At 49.7% G+C, this 18987-nt stretch overlaps 1 protein-coding gene across 10 annotated transcripts in view; it reads right to left on the bottom strand.

The window, feature by feature from the left end:
• GRB10 (growth factor receptor bound protein 10) overlaps positions 1–18987 on the bottom strand; it is a 171337-nt gene that overhangs the window by 3545 nt on the left and 148805 nt on the right. For 9 of the 10 annotated variants that reach the window (XM_076006245.1, XM_020289936.2, XM_076006247.1 and 6 more), the window contains 8 exons: positions 18807–18875; positions 17075–17212; positions 15656–15766; positions 14312–14410; positions 8305–8382; positions 7246–7362; positions 6304–6370; positions 5997–6084 (listed from right to left, as the gene is read on the bottom strand). In XM_076006245.1, coding sequence (XP_075862360.1) covers positions 5997–6084; positions 6304–6370; positions 7246–7362; positions 8305–8382; positions 14312–14410; positions 15656–15766; positions 17075–17212; positions 18807–18875 — 767 coding nt within the window. The remainder of the gene's footprint in view (positions 1–5996; positions 6085–6303; positions 6371–7245; positions 7363–8304; positions 8383–14311; positions 14411–15655; positions 15767–17074; positions 17213–18806; positions 18876–18987) is intronic. The other variant, XM_076006246.1, reaches the window with a different exon arrangement.

Here is an 18987-nt window from a genome sequence, read left to right as displayed (position 1 = left end):
CCCGTGGCAGTAATTAAGGAAAAGACTGTAAATGAATGCTAAAACTAGCAAATGAAAGCTGGATGGGAAACAGAATATTAATGTTTTCGTGGTCTTAAAGTATCATACTCCTAATATTTGTTACAAAGGGAAAAATAGTAGCTTTACTGGTCGAAACCATCTTCATCAAGAATTCAAATTAACACTTCTAGGACTGAGGCAAATGAACCCTGAGAGAACATGCTGAAGATGACTTGACGTCACTTTTCTGCGGTGGTGCTGTCCAAAATGCATGACCTGAATCTAATCACGAGCACGCTGTCTAGCCCAAAGAGAGGCGCACTCCACAAGACCATGCTCGTAACATGCGTCAAGGGTAGGAAAACATGCTGGGACAGTAGGGTATTTTAGGTCTAAGAAGCTTTTTTCTCACAAAGGATGCAACTGGGACCCCTGGTTTCCTTCCTGCAGGCGGGGTGCATGAGGCACACACAAGGACTGTGCGCACAGGCAGCAGGGAGGCCGGTGGGGAGCGCCATGAGCCAGCATGGGGGCATCCACATGGGCAGGAGCCAGGGGGTATTTAGCAGAGGGGATGACAGCTAGCTTTGTCCTTAAAAAGACCTTTCTCCTGCAGGTCCTGGGATGGGCAGTGGATGGCAAGACGGGAAGGTAAGCAGCGAGTTCCGTGCAGGCTGGTGGGCACCAGTGCACACACACGCATGCACGCGTGTGCACACATGGTCACTTGCACGGGCAGCGTGGGGAGCTGCACACTAGGGATTTCAGGGACATTTCCCAGGTTTATTCAGGCTCTGATGCCCCTTTCTTTGTTGCCTTGCCCACTCTCTTTCTAACTCTATATATCATTTGAGACTGAAGCTACAGCAAATACTGTTGTGTGACCTGCCAAGAATCTTGTCTTTCAAAGTGGTTGTTTTCACTGTTGTTTGACTCCCTAAATTGGCTTGCCTCCATCATGTCTGCAGGGACCAGTAAAGATCAGAAATGGATTATTTATCTTGTTTTGCAACACATTTCCTCCCTCAGCCTAGGAATTAAGGGACAATGAGCTGTCCGTGTGACAACACCTGAAGTGGCCCATGATCTGTATTTTTGTGTCGTGTTAGCACTCCAGCAGCCTAACGTGGGTGCTGGAAATGACAGCCTTAGGAACAACGACAATTCCAGGGAGGACAGTGATCAACTTCTGCTTATAAATATGACAGATCCCACCAGCAGGGTTAATTTGGGGGAAGAAAGGTAACAGAGGTGACGTTCCCATCTCCTTACAATCTGGGAAGATGGAAGCATAGCCAAGTGGGATTCCACCCTAGGAAAAGCTGAAAGACAAACATTGTTGGGGCGAAAAGGGCTGCCACACAATTCGCCTGGCTGGGTGGTGCTAACCCGCAGTGCACCGCACCCCACCCGCCGCCAGGGGCGGCCGTCTTAATTCAAGGGGCCAGGGTGGGCCTTCTCACAGAATCACTCAGGAAGCTTCTTCAAAATGCACGTGCCCCCCCCCCCATGCCCTCCCCTCTGAGATTCGGACACTTCTGCTCCTCAGGGATGCAGACGCGTCGTCACTGCCCCGGGCAGGACACTTACTGGCCACAGGACCTGCCTGAGCCTCCTGCGGAACCGTTGCTCCTCTGACAGAGGGCGTGGCCGGGAGGCAGACCAGCTGGGCTTCCTTAGGACGCATTCCACGGCCACACAGTTGACAGGGACGTCCCTGCAACACGCTGAGGCCCACTCTGACGCAGCTCGGGGCCCGCCGTGGGTATGGACTATGCTAGAAGCCCCAGGAACAACCACCCCCCATAACTCAAAAATGTCACAGAAACACAAATTTCAAATGTTAGGCTTTACTTTCCTTAGAAAAAGAAAGAAACTTTAGAGAAAAAAATACCTTTTTATAGTTAGGGGAAAAGTCATTTTTAGTGTTTTAAAAAAGATTGCTCTATGATAAAAGCTGACATCTCAAGTATGTACTCTGGGAACAACTTTACAGCCACATGGGAAACAAAATAAAACTAGACCCATTCTTGACACAGTACGTAAAGATAAACAAATTCCAAATGCATTTGGGATCTAAACAAAAATAAAAGTACAACCAAAAATGAACAAACAATGAAGGAAGAAACAAAAAAAGGAAGAAGGAAGGAGGGAAGGAAGGAGGGAAGGAGGGTGGGAAGGAAGGAAGGAGGGAGGGAGAGGCAAACATGAAACACTAAAGAACTAGAACAAACACGAATGGACCCCTTTATGATTCAGGAGTGGGAAAAACAAAAGAGCTTGCAACTTTAAAAAACAGATTAGAAGAATGGGCAAAAGACATAAAAAGATGGTTCAGAATTGCCTGAAGAGAAAGAAATGCAAACAGCCCTAACTAAACACACGGAAAGAGACCCGTCCTCCTGCACGAGAGACGGGCAGGTGCAGCTGTGCTCTCGGGAGCACCGGCTGCGGGAAACAGCCCCTCGTGCTAATTTCTGGCAGGACGACCACGTGGCACAACCCTGCCGCGGGAAACGGGCTGTATTTGACCGTAGTGCACGAGCCGTACCCTTCCACCGCAATCCTGCGTGTAAGAACTCACCGGCAACGGCACGCAAGCAAAGTTATGAAATGGCACCGCGCCGTTTGCCACGACATAAGCCTGGAAACAGGCCAAGTGTCCCTCAAGCGGGGGATCAGCTGAAAGGAAAGACGTTCAGTCTACATAAAAGAGAACTCAGGAATGGACAAGAAGCATAGCCTCCACGTGCTGCTGCGGCAATCCTCAGACAGGGAGGTGGGAGTGCAGCACGGTGCCAGTGTGCTACCTCCGTGTAAGGAATACGAAAACAAATACATTTTGCTTATATGATTAAAAAGAAATGATAGATAAACAAACACTAACAAACCTACCTGGGGGTGCAGAGGCACAGCTGTGCACACAGAATGTGCCTGATTTTATACCATGGAAATGTTTTACATAATTTAAAAAGCAGCATTCAACCAAACAGAAAATAACCAGATCCACTCACAAACATAAACTGAAACAAAGCCTGCCTAAGTAACAGTTTGGTGACAAAACCAGAGAGATTTATTTATTTATTTTTGAGACAGAGTCTCACTTTGTTGCCCAGGCTAGAGTGAGTGCCGTGGCGTCAGCCTAGCTCACAGCAACCTCAAACTCCTGGGCTCAAGCGATCCTCCTGCCTCAGCCTCCCAAGTAGCTGAGACTACAGGCATGAGCCACCATGCCCGGCTAATTTTTTTTTTTGTGTGTATATATATATTTTTTTAGTTGGTCAATTAATTTCTTTCTATTTTTAGTAGAGACGGGGTCTCGCTCAGGCTGGTTTCGAACTCCCGACCTTGAGCAATCCTCCCGCCTTGGCCTCCCAGAGTGCTAGGATTACAGGCGTGAGCCACCGCGCCCGGCAGAGAAAATTATTTAGAGACTTCAGGCACAGTATTTTAAGGTGACCTTCCTGGAATATTCCTTAAGGGTTAAATGGACTGCAAAGAAATCTCAATTTGGAGTCTTATTGAATAAATATCAGTATTAATACTTTCAAGATGTTATATATGTCTGTTATATATATCTCTGTGTGTATACACACACATATGTATGAATAAAGTAAATAAGTAATTAAGTTGATGCCATTAGTAACTGAGATCTTCAGAGGAAGAGAAAAGAAATACAACAAAATAAAAAATACAAAAACCCTGTAATCTCAAATTTGAATTGGCAACATCAACATGAACCCATAGTATTTCCTTTTTGGTCTAACAAAGCCCAGGTCCTAGCTCTTGGCACTGAAAAGACCCGAAGACTGTGGTCTCCAGATACCATCTGCCACCGGGAAGAATCAGGGCTCCTAAGAGAAATGTGTCACTTGAGCCTAACCCATCTTGCCATACATGAAAGCAAACACTGTCCACGCTGGCACAAAGGACTCAGGAATGGACTTGAAAGACCATCAGCCAACGAGGGGCAAAGGGAGCATCAAGAAGGAAAAGAAGTTTTGATTAAAATAAATCAAACACATAAACATCTAAGCTCATAGTGATAGTTCAAACAAAAGCAAAATCAACTAAACACACCCAAAGAGTCCTCATTTGTCAGCAGTGGAAGGTGGCAGACGCTGACCACCCATTATTCTGAAAACTGACAAATAGAGGCAGTGATCTAGCATCTAGCTGCCTTCTCTGGGAGACAGGAAAGAACGTCATCTCACGCATGGGGAATTAGATGACGAGGCCGACTCGGGACCCTCAGCAAACAGGGACCTGGGCAAGTTCCCCAGCGACTGCTGAAAGTGTCAGATGGACAGGGACGGGGACTTTATCAGGGAAGACGCAGGATGGCAACACCGGAACCCACTGCACACGTGTTGTCATGCAGGCGGCAGGAGCACGCGCCACGCAGGGGCTCTGGCCAGGGGAGATGAATCTGCGTCTCATCACGCCTCCGACCACTGGTTTCCAGGAATAAGGGAGACAGAGGAACACGTAAAAGGAAAGGACACATATGTGATCAGCGAACGACTAGCTACTTCAACAAACAAAAGATGGGAAAAAAAGAAGAAAAGAGGAGCGGAGGGAGAGACTATTCTGGACTCCAGGAGACCGCAGTGACTCGGTGCACCAGCCCGATGCAGTTTGTGGATCCTCACTTAAATAAACTGAATTTAATGTAAAGGACTTTTTGGGTGACAGCCAGGGAAATCTGAACATGGATTGGCTTTTAGATGATAGTAAGGAATTTTTGTTTATTTTGTTAAGTGTAATGATGATATTATAGTTATACCTAGGCAAAACGGTTCTTATTTCTTAGGTACACACACTGAAATATTTACTGGTAAAAATTTGGGTAACTAGGATTTCCTTTAAAATACAAGGAAGAGGAGGAGGAGGGGAAGGAAAGTGAGGAGGAGATAAAGGAGAAGAAATCATGGCAAGGGGAAGAGATGAAGTAGATCAGCAAACTGCAGCAGCTGGGCAGCGGGCAAATGGGGTTCACTATACTCTGCTGTCTTAGTAAATTCGAAAATTTCCATAATAAAACTTTTTGTAAGATGCAGGACAAAAGGATTGCTGTTTGAATTTAGCAGCTTCAAGAACCTATTTTTTGAGCAGACATCTGTATGGGAAGGCTCCCACATGGAAATGGACCAGGGCACCTAACTCACTCAGCGAGAGCCAGCCTGTGTCTCCTTCTGGAAGCATGGGACCCACTGGGCCCCACTGGCCCTGCAGTGTCAGCAGACTGCAGACTGCAGCTGGCCCCCGCGTCCCTGTCTGTACCCACACCCTGGCAGTCCCCTCCAACAGACATGAGTGTGGCCTGGGATCTGCTGTGGCCAATAGGACAGCAGCAAGAGTGATGCGAGGAGAGGGAAGCCTTGAGCTGTGCGCTGCGGTCTGCCCTCTCTTGCTGCTCCTGGGAGCTCCTGACAGCCTGCTGCAAACAAGTGCCACCCGGCACCCCACCACCACTGCCAACGGCCGGCACCGTCCATCAGACACGCGCTGAAGCTACCCTGGATTGCCCAGCCCCAGCCACGCTGGCGCAGTGAGAAGAGCCACTCAACCAACCAGAGCTGAGAGACGTAACACACCTTTGTTGTTGAAGCCACTAAGGTTTGGGACTGTTTGTTCTGAGCAAAAGCTACCTGATACAGTGCATAAATCAAAAGGTGCGGGCAAAAGTTGTTTTCTTTGAATTTGCCCACCATCAAAGAAGATAAAAAAACTAGCTTGTGTTCTTCATCTGCTCAGATTTCACCTACGAGTTAGAGGATATCGTCTGCACAGATGTGGATTAGAATCCCTTTCTGCTCCTTACTAGCTGGGCAAGCCCTGCACCCCACTTATCTTCTGACCCTACGTTTTCTCCCCTTTAAAATGAGGATAAAACTAGCGCCTACTCCGTAAGGATGTCTGAGGACATGCACAGCACATACACCCAGCACACTGAAACCTCAGTACACGACAGCCTGCGTCACGCCGTGCCTTACCCATCCACGAGCCCTTGCTGCTTAATGATCCTGTGGGACTCCTCCCTGGAAATCCTCCCATGAAACCAGTGCTGTGTCCTGTGGATCACTGCGGGGAAGAGAAGAGGAGGGTGGGGTGGCGGCGCCTCCACGGTGTTCCCTGGCGGCACAGGCGGCTCTCGTGAACCCCGAGCCCCCACTCCCATGGATACTCCTTTGGTGGTGCACTCCGGGCTCACGCAACTCTGGGAAGCTTGGGGAGGGCAGAGGGCTGGGGCCATTTGACTTTCTTTAGGTACAAGGACATCAGGCACTGTGCCACGTTTACCTGTACTTAGGGTAGAAGGGTGGAGGGGGCTTTGGCTACCTAGGGCATTCATCCGCGTGCTTCGCTTCTGCAAGAGAAATCCCGTGTTAGCACTAAAGACAACAGACTGACACACCAACAAGTCACCCAATACGTCCAACCTCAGGGCACGGTGGCCGGGCAGGACGCCTGAAGCCCCTGTCTGACCACTGAGAATGAAGAGCTTAGGCGTCTCAGTTGTTAACAACGACACCAAAAATATCCTGGTATATATGTCCGGCCACCTCACACTGCAGTAGAGACGCTTGTTTCCCACACAAAACACATACAATGAAAATGCCAAGAACATCCCGATAAACCTTAGGGTAAACCTGATACACACATAGGCTTTTCTATTTAACTCAAGTAGTTCTCCAAACACTGGCATCTGGAACCCTGTGACTGAGGACACCTCCTTTCTACCCCATCCTCTGAGGCTGCTGTCCAGAGAATGCTTTCCCAGCAAGAGCGCCAGGCTCATGGTTTCCACGTGGCCTTTAAGCCTCAGGAGAACTTGGAAGCTGGGTGATACTCTTCCCATCTGGAGATTAAAACTCGACCCTCAGGGGTAAAGGAACTGTCAAGGCCTAAAAGCCAGGACGTGAATGCCTGGAGGCCTCACTCAGGCCTGGGCTCTGTGCTCCAGACACACTGACAGTTCCTCAGCAGGACAGCTCCAGCGAGCTGAGGAGGGCAGAGAGCTCCTCCCCGTCCCTACCATGAACACCCAGGGGACAGGGAGGCAGGGGATGGCTGGGGGGGATGTGGAGGGTCCCAAAGTGCCAACTGCTGCCTGCGGCTGAGGACTCTGACGCCCCGCCGCTTTGCCAGCGTGCAGAGGCACTCTTCTGGAGAAGCCGGAGCCCTGGGGCGCCCACCCCACCCTCGAGGGAGGCTCTGCAGGGGCCCGGGCCATGGCCTTACCCTCCAGGCGTGGCCCTCCTCCAGGGCGGCACTCTGGGCTTCGGCCGGATTCTCTATCACGCGTCCTGTTTGCCCAGAAAAGTCCATCGCCACGAGGGAGTTCTCAGAGACACTGCGCTGGAAAGGAAAGAGCACAGATTCTCAGAGTGTAGGGAAGCCAGTCACTGTCGCCTGCAGCGGAAGCACGGCAGGAAGTGATCAGAGACATGGCCTGGAGAGGGGAGAGGGACTGTCCCCACCTCTGAACTCCAGATGTTCCAGGTGGAAAATTCCAAGGCCAGAGGGCCTTTGAGATAAGAATGACTTTGGTCTTTCGTGAAAAGAATAAAAATCACTCCAGTCTTCTCTGAGTATTCAAAGACGGCTGCTGAGGCCAGCTGGTGCCAAGAAGACGTGGCCCGTGTGGCCCCTCAGGGCTCCTTGGCCTGCACTAAAACGCGTCAAGGAACAAACTCGGGCCAGGCCTGGTCCTCAGCAGCAGGACGTGCCCTCAGGTGTGTGAGCTCAGGGGAACATGTGGGCTCTTTCTGTGGCGTTATTTGACATCTTTTAAGAACAGACAATAAGGATCTTCAAGATCATATTTCAAGAGGGCAAAGTGCTTCTGCCCGTTTGGGCAGTAAAGCGCATGCTGAGAACACGGGAGCGATTATACTCTCTGAATCCTCACCAGGGAACGACTGGAACTTAAGGGCCAACGGCACCCATGGATCCCATGGCTTGAAGGAACAAAAGCCGGAGGCAGGACAGGCTCCAGCAGCGCTGAAACCTGCTGCTGGCATTCTGGGCACTATAGAGCCACCTACCGCAACAGCCCGGGGGGGACGCAGGGCGGGAGAAGGCTGGTGCGGACGCTGGCCACGCACAGACACACCATCGAGACAACAAAACCGTCTCCTGGGAAGCGGAATGCCGCGGGACACACTGGCTTCCCTGAAATGTGCATGCTCTTTCTGGGGCTTCTCCTGGCCACCCCGTGGGAATCGGGACATTCACAACACTCGCAGACACGGCAGCTGAGAAAGACACTGGGCTTTGGAAGGCGCCAGCGTCACTTACCACTGGCGTGGAGAACGGGGACAGCAAGGCCTTCCTCTGCTGCGGGATTCGGTAGTTCTGGTAAAGGAGCATTCCATACTGCAGGGAGACCAGAGTTAGTCACGGCCCGGAGCCCGAGCGTGGCAAGGGCCACGCCGCCAAAGTGCAGTGGCAGGCACGCAACACAGAACAACGCCCGTCAGTCAGCAGCCCCCATGACCCGAAGTGCAGACGACACTGGAAAACGATATCACGCGTGCTGCCCCTCCAAAGTCGGAAATCTGAGGGTAACACTGACTCCTCTAAAACTTAGCTAGTAGTAGCCTACTGTGGACGGGAAGCCTTACCAGTAACACAGACAGGCAATTAACGCGTATTTTGTACGTCATATGCATTATATACTGTGTTCTTACAACAAAGTAAGCTAGAGAAAAGAGAATGTCATTAAGAAAATCATAAAGGAGAAAACACATTTATAGTACTGTACAGTATTTACCAACACCGTAAGTTTACATAGTTTGTTTACAAGATGGATCGTCTGTCTGAAAAGGAGGGCGACCATTCAATCTTCGCTATACATCAAACAGTTCAAGTTTATCTTGCAATGTCATGACCTTTCTCTGCTTCCTGGGATCACTTCCAGCATCACTAGTGGCACTTCATAAGGGTCCTGTAGGTTTACTGTATTGCGCTAAACACGACAAAAAATACTCGAGAATGTCACGTGGAGTAAAACCTCACTTTACTACAACATGCAATTTGCTGAAGAGACGAGGCAGAGATGATTAGTGTCACACAGCATTTTAAGCAGATACTTGCAACACTTGAGCTCACCACATAGCAACAAGAGGTGGCTACAAAATTATTATAGTAGTGCAATACGTACTGCAGTTAATGTCATGCAGTTATGACTTAACACTGCATCATTACAGTTACTTTCTCTTCATTGCAAACAGTGCGGTGTATGGCCTATAAGTGTTTTGTGTGTAAATTTTGATATATTTTAACTTTTCATAATATATTCATGTATATTTTATGGTAGTAAGTGATAAAATAGATTAGTATCTACATATGTTTTATGCATTCATGACATACTTAACATACTTTTTTGATATTTCTAGGCAACATAGTTTACAAGTTTTTTCAAATTGTTGCAGATATCAAAACATTTTTCCAATATATTTATTGAAAAAAAATCCCTGTCTGAGTGGACTCACATAGTTCAGACCCATGCTGTTCAAGGGTCAAGTGTACGTTCAATATGGTGCACATCTCAGTTCTGTTGCTACTGTTGCCCTCTTCATTTTATGAGCTGTGTAATGAAATTACCCCCTTTTACAGCGAACAGTACCAAAGCACAGCGGAATGAAGCAAGTTGCCCAAGGTCATGGGAACGTGAAGAGTCGAGATTCCAATGTGTGCAGCCTGCTCCAAACCCAGTGCTCTCCCTAGCCCCCTGGCATGCTGCCTAACCAGCTAGTGGTCTGTGCTTCATTTACCCTGGCGTAGGGACTAGGGGTTCTGCAAAGTCTCAACCACACGCAACATCCCAACCTATACTCCTGGATTTCCCACGCAAACAACTTGGAAAAGAAAAAAAAATGAGTCGGAAACAGTTATCAAGTAGGCTGCATCTTCCTCCTGATCTTCCCTTCATGGAATATAAGCTCAATTCCAGTTCTAGGTGTTATGGTGTACACTCATTTCTAAACTGAAAATATTTAGAACATGATGAAAAGGTCTAACATAGGTACAACTACGCTCCCATGGGAGGAGAAAAGGGAGAATGGGTCAGAGGAAATACATGAGGAGACAATGGCCAAGAATTTTACAGAATGGACAAAAACATATCAAGCTTCAGAGCCAAGGACAAACAAACCCACATCCAGGCATATCGTGGAAAGATTTCTGAGAAGCAGAGATAAAAAGATGTCAAAAGCAACCAGAGAAAAATATGCATATTTTCACAAAGCAAGTGGAGAACAGACAACTGATACCATTACATAACTAAGACTCGGAGGACAAGGGAATGGATGAAAACGCAGAAGAAAACAACTGCTCACTAGCCTTCTGTAACCATTGAAACATTCCTTCAATAATGAAGGTGGAACAAAAATGGAGAACATTTCTTAGGTCCACATGAAAATAATTGCTAAGGAGAGTTCTTCTAGTCCCAGAGCAAATGCAAAGTCAAGAAAAATTGAGTATATTAACAACACGTCTTAAGGGGTTTTAAATATGTAGAAAATTAATACACATAACAAGAATCCTTCAAAAGGGACAATGGCACAAATGGAGTTGAGGGTCCTTATGCCAGTCCGAAAGTGGCAAAGGTACAACAATAAATTGCATGAGGTTTTTATAAGTTAAAGACGCATGCTGTGATGGCCAGGGTAGCCACTAGGAAACAGTAAATGTGGATATAAGTGATTCCTCATATAAGTAATGGGGAATAATTTCTATATCGGTTTAAGAAACTTCTGGAAGATAGACAGGGAGGAAGGAGGCAATAAATAACTGCTGGAAGTTTTAGGCCTCCCTGCACAGCCCCATAGTGAGCAAGAACTCACTTAACAAAGGACGGAGTGGAAGGAAGTGAGGAGCGAAAGGTTCCTGCTGGCTCTATCTGCTGAGCGCCTTTTTGTAAAGCTCAGGATGCTAATGCTAGTTTCTCCTCTGTCGGTCCAAGCTATAAGATTTATTTTTCTAAAGAAAGTGTAACTGCGTGGATACTTACCAGTATAAGGAGGTCCTAGGTTAATTCAAAATAACAAGGCTTTCCTTCCCAAACAGCCCCAGGAGTTTATTACAATCAAATTTCCATTTCCATGTTGCCCACGCCCACCCATCACCCACCATACAGAAATGATAACTGGGTAGAGCTGGGGACGGTCTCCATGTTGACTATGCCATAAAACCAGGCATCCTACCTGTATCCTCCACTTCCCCAAGGTGAGGACACCGAACATCTGACCCACTTTTAGGGGACAAGAGCGTCTGAGCAGCTAAAGCTGACAGGGGCCTCTCGCCACTTACTGCAGACAACATCTTCACGTCAACCATGAAGACACAGCCCGGGGCTTCCCCGTCTGTGCTGGCGAGTCACCGTGAAGGCCCAAGAATCAGACTCACCGAGGGGGATCCTGCAGCACCCTTAGTCCAACAGGCTGACTCTGGCGGTGGCAGTGACATCCAGCAGGCAGGAGGCACATACGGTGCCAAACCAGGAAAGATCAAGTCCAGAGACCCAAGTTTAAGTTGGCTCCCACTTCTGCCCATTCCGTTTTTCTGAGGATCTACTATGTGCTGGGCACTAAGCGGTCCCTGTCCTCAAAGCAGATGCTGGGGGGAGCCAGACCTCCCAACAGGCGCAGGGCGAGCCCGGGAGGCGGTCTGAGGGCCCCTGCCCAGCTGCACTGCGGACGGCTGTCCAGCCACAGCCCCTCGTGGCTGCCACCTCCCTGGTGAGGAGGTCAAGACTGACCATGGACTTGAGTCAATGCTCACATCCAAGAAGGGCCTTGGGAAAGAAGCAGGGACAAGAACAAAGGCATTTTAGGTTTCCCTACAGCTTCAAAAGACACAAGTCTCTGAACAGAACACCTCATTTTCCAAAGGCCCCGTGCAGGTGCACGGCGAGGAGGCCCTGCAGGATCTCATCTCCTCATTATGCCTTGCCCCTCTCTGACAGGGCCCCGGGAGACAGGGCGGGGAGGGGAGGAGACGCGTAAGACTTATCAAAATGAACGGCCAAGCCGCTGACCTTGCGCTGCCTCTTAGCCTGCCCAGTAACAGCGACAGAGCTGAGACCAGAACTAGTTAGGGCAGAAATGTGCAACTCAATTTTCACCTCACCGTCCCAAAGGCCTGTCACGGCCACATTCCTATTAGGTTCAGGCCCCCAGTCTCCAAGAAGAATGGCACTGGACGCATGTTTAACGCCTTTGAAATCTGTAGATCCCTGATTACAAAGTGCCACCTGCAAGGTGGCCAGGGCAACAGCACTGCATCTGGTTCGGATTTGTAACTTCCTGGTGGCTCTCAAGGAGGGCAGCAAAGCGTGGTAGTTAAAGGGGCTCTGCATCCAAAATGCTGGGGCTCTAAGCCTGGCTCTGCCACAGCCCAGCTGCCACACCTGGGCCTCAGTTCTGTCACCCGTACCATACGGATAAGGACGACGTACACATCCCCGAGCCGTCGTGAAGGGAGAAGTGATAAGGAGTGCCTGGCACAGTGAATGCTCAAAACGTGTTAATATCATGTAGCACACTGTTGTCAAAGCTGATGATACAGTCAGATAGGATTGTCACCGCCCACATCCTTTCCTCTGGCGAGTGTTGGCACCAGAGGAGTGACACCTCTTTTTCACGCATCAAACAATGGTTAAGCACTTGCTACCCGGAAATAGCCAAAGTAATAAAATCTACAGCTTCACAGAGAGAACTACCACTGTCCTCCTCCACTGCCTTTCTTGCCTCTTCCAAAATAGATTTGCAAATAAAAAAATAAAACACATATATAAACTTTAAACGTTTCTCTCTGGCCTCTGCCATTTGCACGGTGCATCTCCTCTCTCCTTTCTTTCTTTCCTCTTGCACACAATGTTCACGTGCACACCAGCAAACACAAGCACCGCAATTCCCCCAACCAACTTGGCGTACTCTCTGCATAATGTGCTGCACTTTGCTTTTTAGTTGTTAATAATTTTTCCACAACAGAACATAAAAGCAAATTAGTATTTTTAGAGCTGCAGAGTATTCCTCTCAATGGATATCCTGTAACTTACTTCATGAGTTCTCACTGATGACAGACTCAAAATTAGTTGATGAAAGAGTAGTCTATGATCTACAATATCTCATGCTAACACCAACATTTCCTCTTTGGTTATGAATTAGTAAAATTTTGATGTTAATACTTTTTTATCAGTAGAAAAAAAATAAAACAACATAAGGTTCTGAGAGAAAGAAACAGGGCGCCTATCTGTGGGGCTGATGTTCTGTGGCGCCGTAGGAGAGCTTTGAGCTGAGCCTCCTCTGGCTATCCACCTCCCTGGCTGCACCTCGCGTCTCTGGACCGGCTATAAGAACACTGCAGATCAACGCAGAATGGGAGCTGTGCAAAGACCCCTAGACCACTGCATGCACAGGCCACGGCTGGCCCATGAACGTCTCCTCCAGAGACCCCTGGACTTTAGCCAAATTCATCTCAGTCAACTAACTTGCAACCCACATGGACTGTAGAGATATAAGTGATTCTAGACACATGGGACTCCGTGTGTGCACAGAAGAACGCGGCGTGGGAATCCAAAGTGAGATCCACTGTACTTCACGTTCTCAGCTCCACCAAAGTGATTACAGTAAAGAGCTGTAGGAAGTCACTTTGGCAATTAGGATAAAATTGCTGTCAAGGGCATTGTCCCCTGTGGGGTTCCACGTAATAGATTTCTTTCAGAACTTGCAGTCAGGAGACACTGTCTCCCCTGAGGACTACAGTGACTTATAATTCACCATGTCTCCCTCATGGCCTCGGATTTTGGGAAGCTGAGAGTCTTGCTCAGCCATGAGGATAATTAACCCCCCTCAGGTTCTATTTCCTGTCTCCTTTTCTCCCTGGTCCTGATTTTTCTAATCCTATTCCTCTAACTCAGGTTCGAAACCAGGGGCAATTCCCCACCCCTGGCCCCCAGGGGATACTTGGCACATTCAGTGACATTTCTGGTGGCTTCAGCTGGCTGGGGGTGCTGTTAGCACCCAGAGGCTGGGACCAGGGATGCTGCGACATGTCCTACAATGCGAGAGATGCCCTCATCCCAGTGTCAGTCGTGTCGTGCTGGGAAACCTGGCTCTAGCCTTTTTAATCTTAAGCCCCCTGTCAGCAGCTCCTGAGATCTTGCTTAGAAAGATGTGCAGCTGCATTTGATAAATAAAATACTGAAAGAGCAGTGGCAAAGCTATGGGCATCTTCCTGCCAGAGAGGACGCCAAGTCCAGCTGCCGGCTCACGGGCCGCACGCCGTGAGCACCACGCACCTTGAGGAGCCTGAACGCCGTCATCCAGCACGTGCGTGTCTGCTCGTCCTCCGCACAGAGCAGCCTCAGCTCTTTAGTTTCATTCCTTACTTTGTTTGGCTAAAGGAGGTAAGAGAAAGTTGAATGAGCGCAGCAGTGGGTCAGAAACACGCCCGTGTCAAGGCAGGGCCACATCGGGCACTGGCAGGGACATCGGCTGGGCGTCGCCCACTTGGGGAGCCTGGCAGAAGCACACACCTTTGAGACTAAGGGCAGCCGGCCCAGGAGCCCCTCATGGGCTCGCCAAGGGAGGAGGCCCCCATGGGGCCCAGGACAGAGGTGTCTGAGTGGCCCCAAGTGGAAGGTCCAGAGAGCGAGACCACGTCATCCCTGGGGCGGGAGACTGAGGCAGGCCCTTGGTGAGGGAAGAGGACTGCTGCAGGGCTAGACCAATCTGGGCCTCAGCCAGAACCTCAGCCCAGACTCGAGGGACAGCGGGGGCGTAGGGGGATGCCACCCCAGCTCTCCACCTTGGGAATCTGGAGGGACATGAGTGACCACCCAGGCTGGCCCCTGTCAGCAGAGAGGAACAGGCACGGCTGGCCTGGGCCCTGGGAAGGGTGGGCTGCTGGCTGCCCGGCTCATTACTCCCAACCAAAGCACCTCCCTGGGCAAGGTGTAAGATGGTGTTTCAGACAGAATTTTCTCCTGTTGCAGCCCAAGAAGGGCTCCTGTGACCCTCAGCACGGGGCTGGGGCTCAGAAGTCAGCCCACTGGAGTGAACTCCGAGCACAACCACCCACTGGCTGCCTGACATGGGCCCTGTGGCCGACTCAGTTCCTGTCTCGCAAGCATCCATGAAGATTAAACAAGACAGTGGATGTGAGCCACTGCTGAGCATGTCGTGCACAGTGCGTGCACAGTAAGTGTCATCTACCATCATGGCCCGCCAATGTCACCAGGGGAGGGGCAGGCCCGGCCCATAGGTGTGTGCACATGTGCATGTGTGCGCGCACATGTGTTTGTGCACACGCACATAGGCGCGTACGCCATCACACACACGCATGGGGAGGGTGGGCAGCACTGTGATTACTCCATATGTCACACAACCAGAAGCCCACATAGAAGGCATCAGCTCACTCAGTACCATGGAGCCACCCAAGGTGACAGGCTGAGGGTCCTCTCCCCTAACCTGCTTCCTCCTCCCACTACTGCTACTGGCTTCAGCCACAGCCTACTCTGGGGGCCAAAAGCCACTGTCCCTAAGACACTGAAAGCTCCGACATTATCCATCATGTGTCTGCTCTTCCTCTAGCCTCTGAGCTGGCCAATGATCAACACATCACTCAGCCCGCAGCCTAGTACCTTTATGCAGAGCCCGTGGTCCGTGGGCGCGCTGTACTGCTTTTTGCCAGAGATCAGGGAGAAGATGTTGCTGTCCTCCAGGTCGGCCAGCAGCTGCAGGTGTCTGGGTTCCTGTGAAAATGTCACCAGGTTTAAGTGCAGAGAGTAGGTCTCAGGCATAGCTAACAGCAAATGTTTTCACGTCTTGGTCAGGAAAGGGCACGCCCACAAGCACTGACATTTTAGAGGTTATAACCACAGTGTGAAATATGTGCTAAATTAAAACCAAATCCACCAAGCCCTCGCCTAAAAAACGCACCTCCCAAATTCTCAGACAAAAAACTGTGGGAAGGTATTTGACGCTTCTGCCAAATCAAAGCCCTATGACCAAATACTCAAGGTAAAAACCAGGAGAAAAATCTGCAACCTAAAGGTCAAAGTGCACACTCTCCAACGCAGGGCCCATCCGCCTTTGGTGACTTGTGTGTTCAGAGTCCGCTTGTACCTTCGGTTTCCCATTGGTAGCTTGTCCCACCCATTGCTCCTTCAGTCCCCAGCCCAGTTCTGTTTCCTGCTCCAGGATCCAAACCCTCCTGGCTTTGCATGTGCAAGGGCAGTGAGTGGGCCGCAAAGCAGAGCTGGGAGGGCAGGATGTCACCCTGCCCTGCGTTGGGTCAAAGCCCCTCTCTGAAGATGCTGGTCCTTCTCTCTGGCTCACCCAGCGGCAGCTGCTGGCTTCCCAGAGCCGCACTGAGTGTGCACAGCACCCTCATGCGGGAGCCACCAGCTCCTCCCTGCTCTCTGTTGGCCAGAGCAGCAGGGACCACAGCTCTTAGAAGGTAAATGCTTGGCCAAGGCTGGCAGGACACGGCTCTCATGGCAGGGTGTACACACACAGTCACATGAAGAGAGTAGGTAAGAGTGTGCAGAGACCAAACAAGACCCTGGGCTAAGCCCACAATGCCACCAGCTCTCTTTTGAGGCCTGTTTTCCATCTCTCAGAGACTCTTCTTTCTCACTGGGGATACATGAAAAACTACAACTTATTCCATAAAGTATGTACAATAATATATGTTGCACTGGCACCAGATAGGCAATATTCTATAAGGCATTCTTATGGCTAGCTTGGATGCCAAACTGCGAGAACCAAATTAGTCTCTGAAGGGGCCGTGCAGCCAGGAAGGTCTGCCCCCACCCACGGCGGCCCAAGCCGGGCAATCGGGGTTCCTAGGCCTGCAGTATCACCCCATTTCTGAGGCCAACTAGGAGACCGGGGATGCTGAGCTTAGCTATTCCACAGCTAGCTTAATAATAAGCTATCATGAGCTTGGAAGAGCCTAAGGTGCACTTGAAAATGAAGCCCAGGTTCACTCTGAGCACTCCCAGCCCAGAGCGGCTGGGCCAGGATCAGCGCTGGTGCTGGCGGGTGTTAAAACTCACCTTTGAAGTCCCCTTCGTGGAGCAATAAAGGCCTGAACGTCGCAAACACACATACAGCTTTTTCCATGATTTCTTTCCCAGCTCTTTCACATGCAAAAACCCTTGAATTTCAGGACAGCTACTGGAGTTCAGAAAATTCTGTTGAAGAGCAAATTTTAAAAATCAGACAATGCTAATCCAAAATAATTACAGTGAATATGTTACCAGCACAGCTGACATTTTCTGAACTATTAAAATATTTTTTAGTCAAACTGAGAATTTTCTCCTCTCAAAGGTCTTAAAATCCCATCTAACTCGGTGTTGCATAGAACATATTTAATAATTAGTATTGAAACACACACAAGCAAATGGACCTAACACTAGTGAAAACACAATGTCATAAATCCCTTATAAGACAGTACATTGAAGGGCTGCCCCTTACTACAGCTTTCCATAAAATAGCCAATCTGATCATCAGAGCTAGGCCAAGAGTGAGGGCTAGGGGCAAGTGATTAGGGTGCAGTGAAGTGAGAGTGAGCGGCCAGTAGGCACCGTGACCAGGCACCTCTCTATTCGAAGGGCATGCAAGAGAGAGGCCTCCTCTGTCTGCACAGGATGGACCTGGGGCGCCCTGGTGGCGTCCTCCAACCCAGCTGCACAGGCAGCCTTAAGAACAAAGGCTTTACTGAAATAAAAACAAAAAACAAAAAGCCCATGCTTTGCTGTGGGAAGAGGCCACGGAGCCAAGTCGAGGAGGTGACACTGGCGGGTCCTCTGACTGGACTAGGAGGCGACAGAGCTCCTGCCCTGCAGTGGGACGGGCAGGCCAGACACGGCCCTGATGCACCTGGGTCCAGTTCTTCCAGGGTCTAGAGATGGCGGCACGCCCTCACAAGGTCCAGAAATCCTCTCAAAGTCAAAGCAGTTACAAAGAATTTGCCATCTCACCGCTCGCTGTGCACGGATAATGACAAACGGCTTCTGACAAGACCACCGAGACAGAGCTATGAAGCTCTTATCTTTGAAATGGTGAAACATATCTGGTGATAATCAGGTAGAAAAAGAAAGGCTTATGGGCAGAATTCTGCAGGAACTAAATTTTAGTAGTTTTTCTTATATTTGATGCCACCTGGGTGTTGCTGGTTGCCTTAGAGAAGGGCTGGCTCTCAGTGAATGCGCACACAGACGCGTTTGCGGGCTGCAGCGGCACCGCTCCCCTCCCCACCGCCCACCGCCACCGGCAAGGAGGGCGAGCCTCAGCACCCAGCTCCGGAGCGCTGGGCTCCCTCACCGGAAGGGGTGCTGGGGAGAGACAGGCTCTCCTGAGCAGACTTCAGGAAGCAGAGGGACAATTAAAACAGGTTTTCTTATTTTTAACGCACAGTAAGGCACTTTACAAAGGACTTCACGGCAACACAATCATTTTTTACTGCAAAGCAGACTCAGCACTTTTGCAGAGTGCCCACAGCGGGCAGCGGCCTGACCAGGCAGCCGGGCTTCGCCCAGCCTTGGCCCACACCGGCCACAGCGCACCCTGGGCGCCAGTGCTCGTTTTGCTTTGAAGGAGCCCAGCTGAACATACATTTCCTGCGTAAACTCTTGCTTCTGGGTCTTCCAAACTCCATTAAGGAGCTGAGGTGAACACTGACTAAGGATGCGACCTCTAGGTTTTACAACACTGCCATATCAGTTCCAAGAGGCCTTCTATGCACAAAGCCTATTTCATCAGCAGAAGTCGATGTTTGCCCAGTACCTGCAGAAGCTGAGCTTGACTGCCGTTTGACTGCTGGCACCAAGTAACCATCTGTTCTGGGAAGAAATTCTAAGGAAATGAGAAAAAACACAGCCGTTTCAATGGTTAGCTTCTAATGGGGGCAAAGCACACTTACAGATATGTCAGTATTAAAACCACTCCCACAGGTACAATGACGTGC

This window comes from Microcebus murinus, chromosome 9 (assembly GCF_040939455.1).
Source record: "Microcebus murinus isolate Inina chromosome 9, M.murinus_Inina_mat1.0, whole genome shotgun sequence".
In the NCBI taxonomy this organism is placed as follows: domain Eukaryota; kingdom Metazoa; phylum Chordata; class Mammalia; order Primates; family Cheirogaleidae; genus Microcebus; species Microcebus murinus.
The sequence above is the reverse complement of the archived record's forward strand: the minus strand, read 5'-3'. Positions and strand labels throughout refer to the sequence as shown.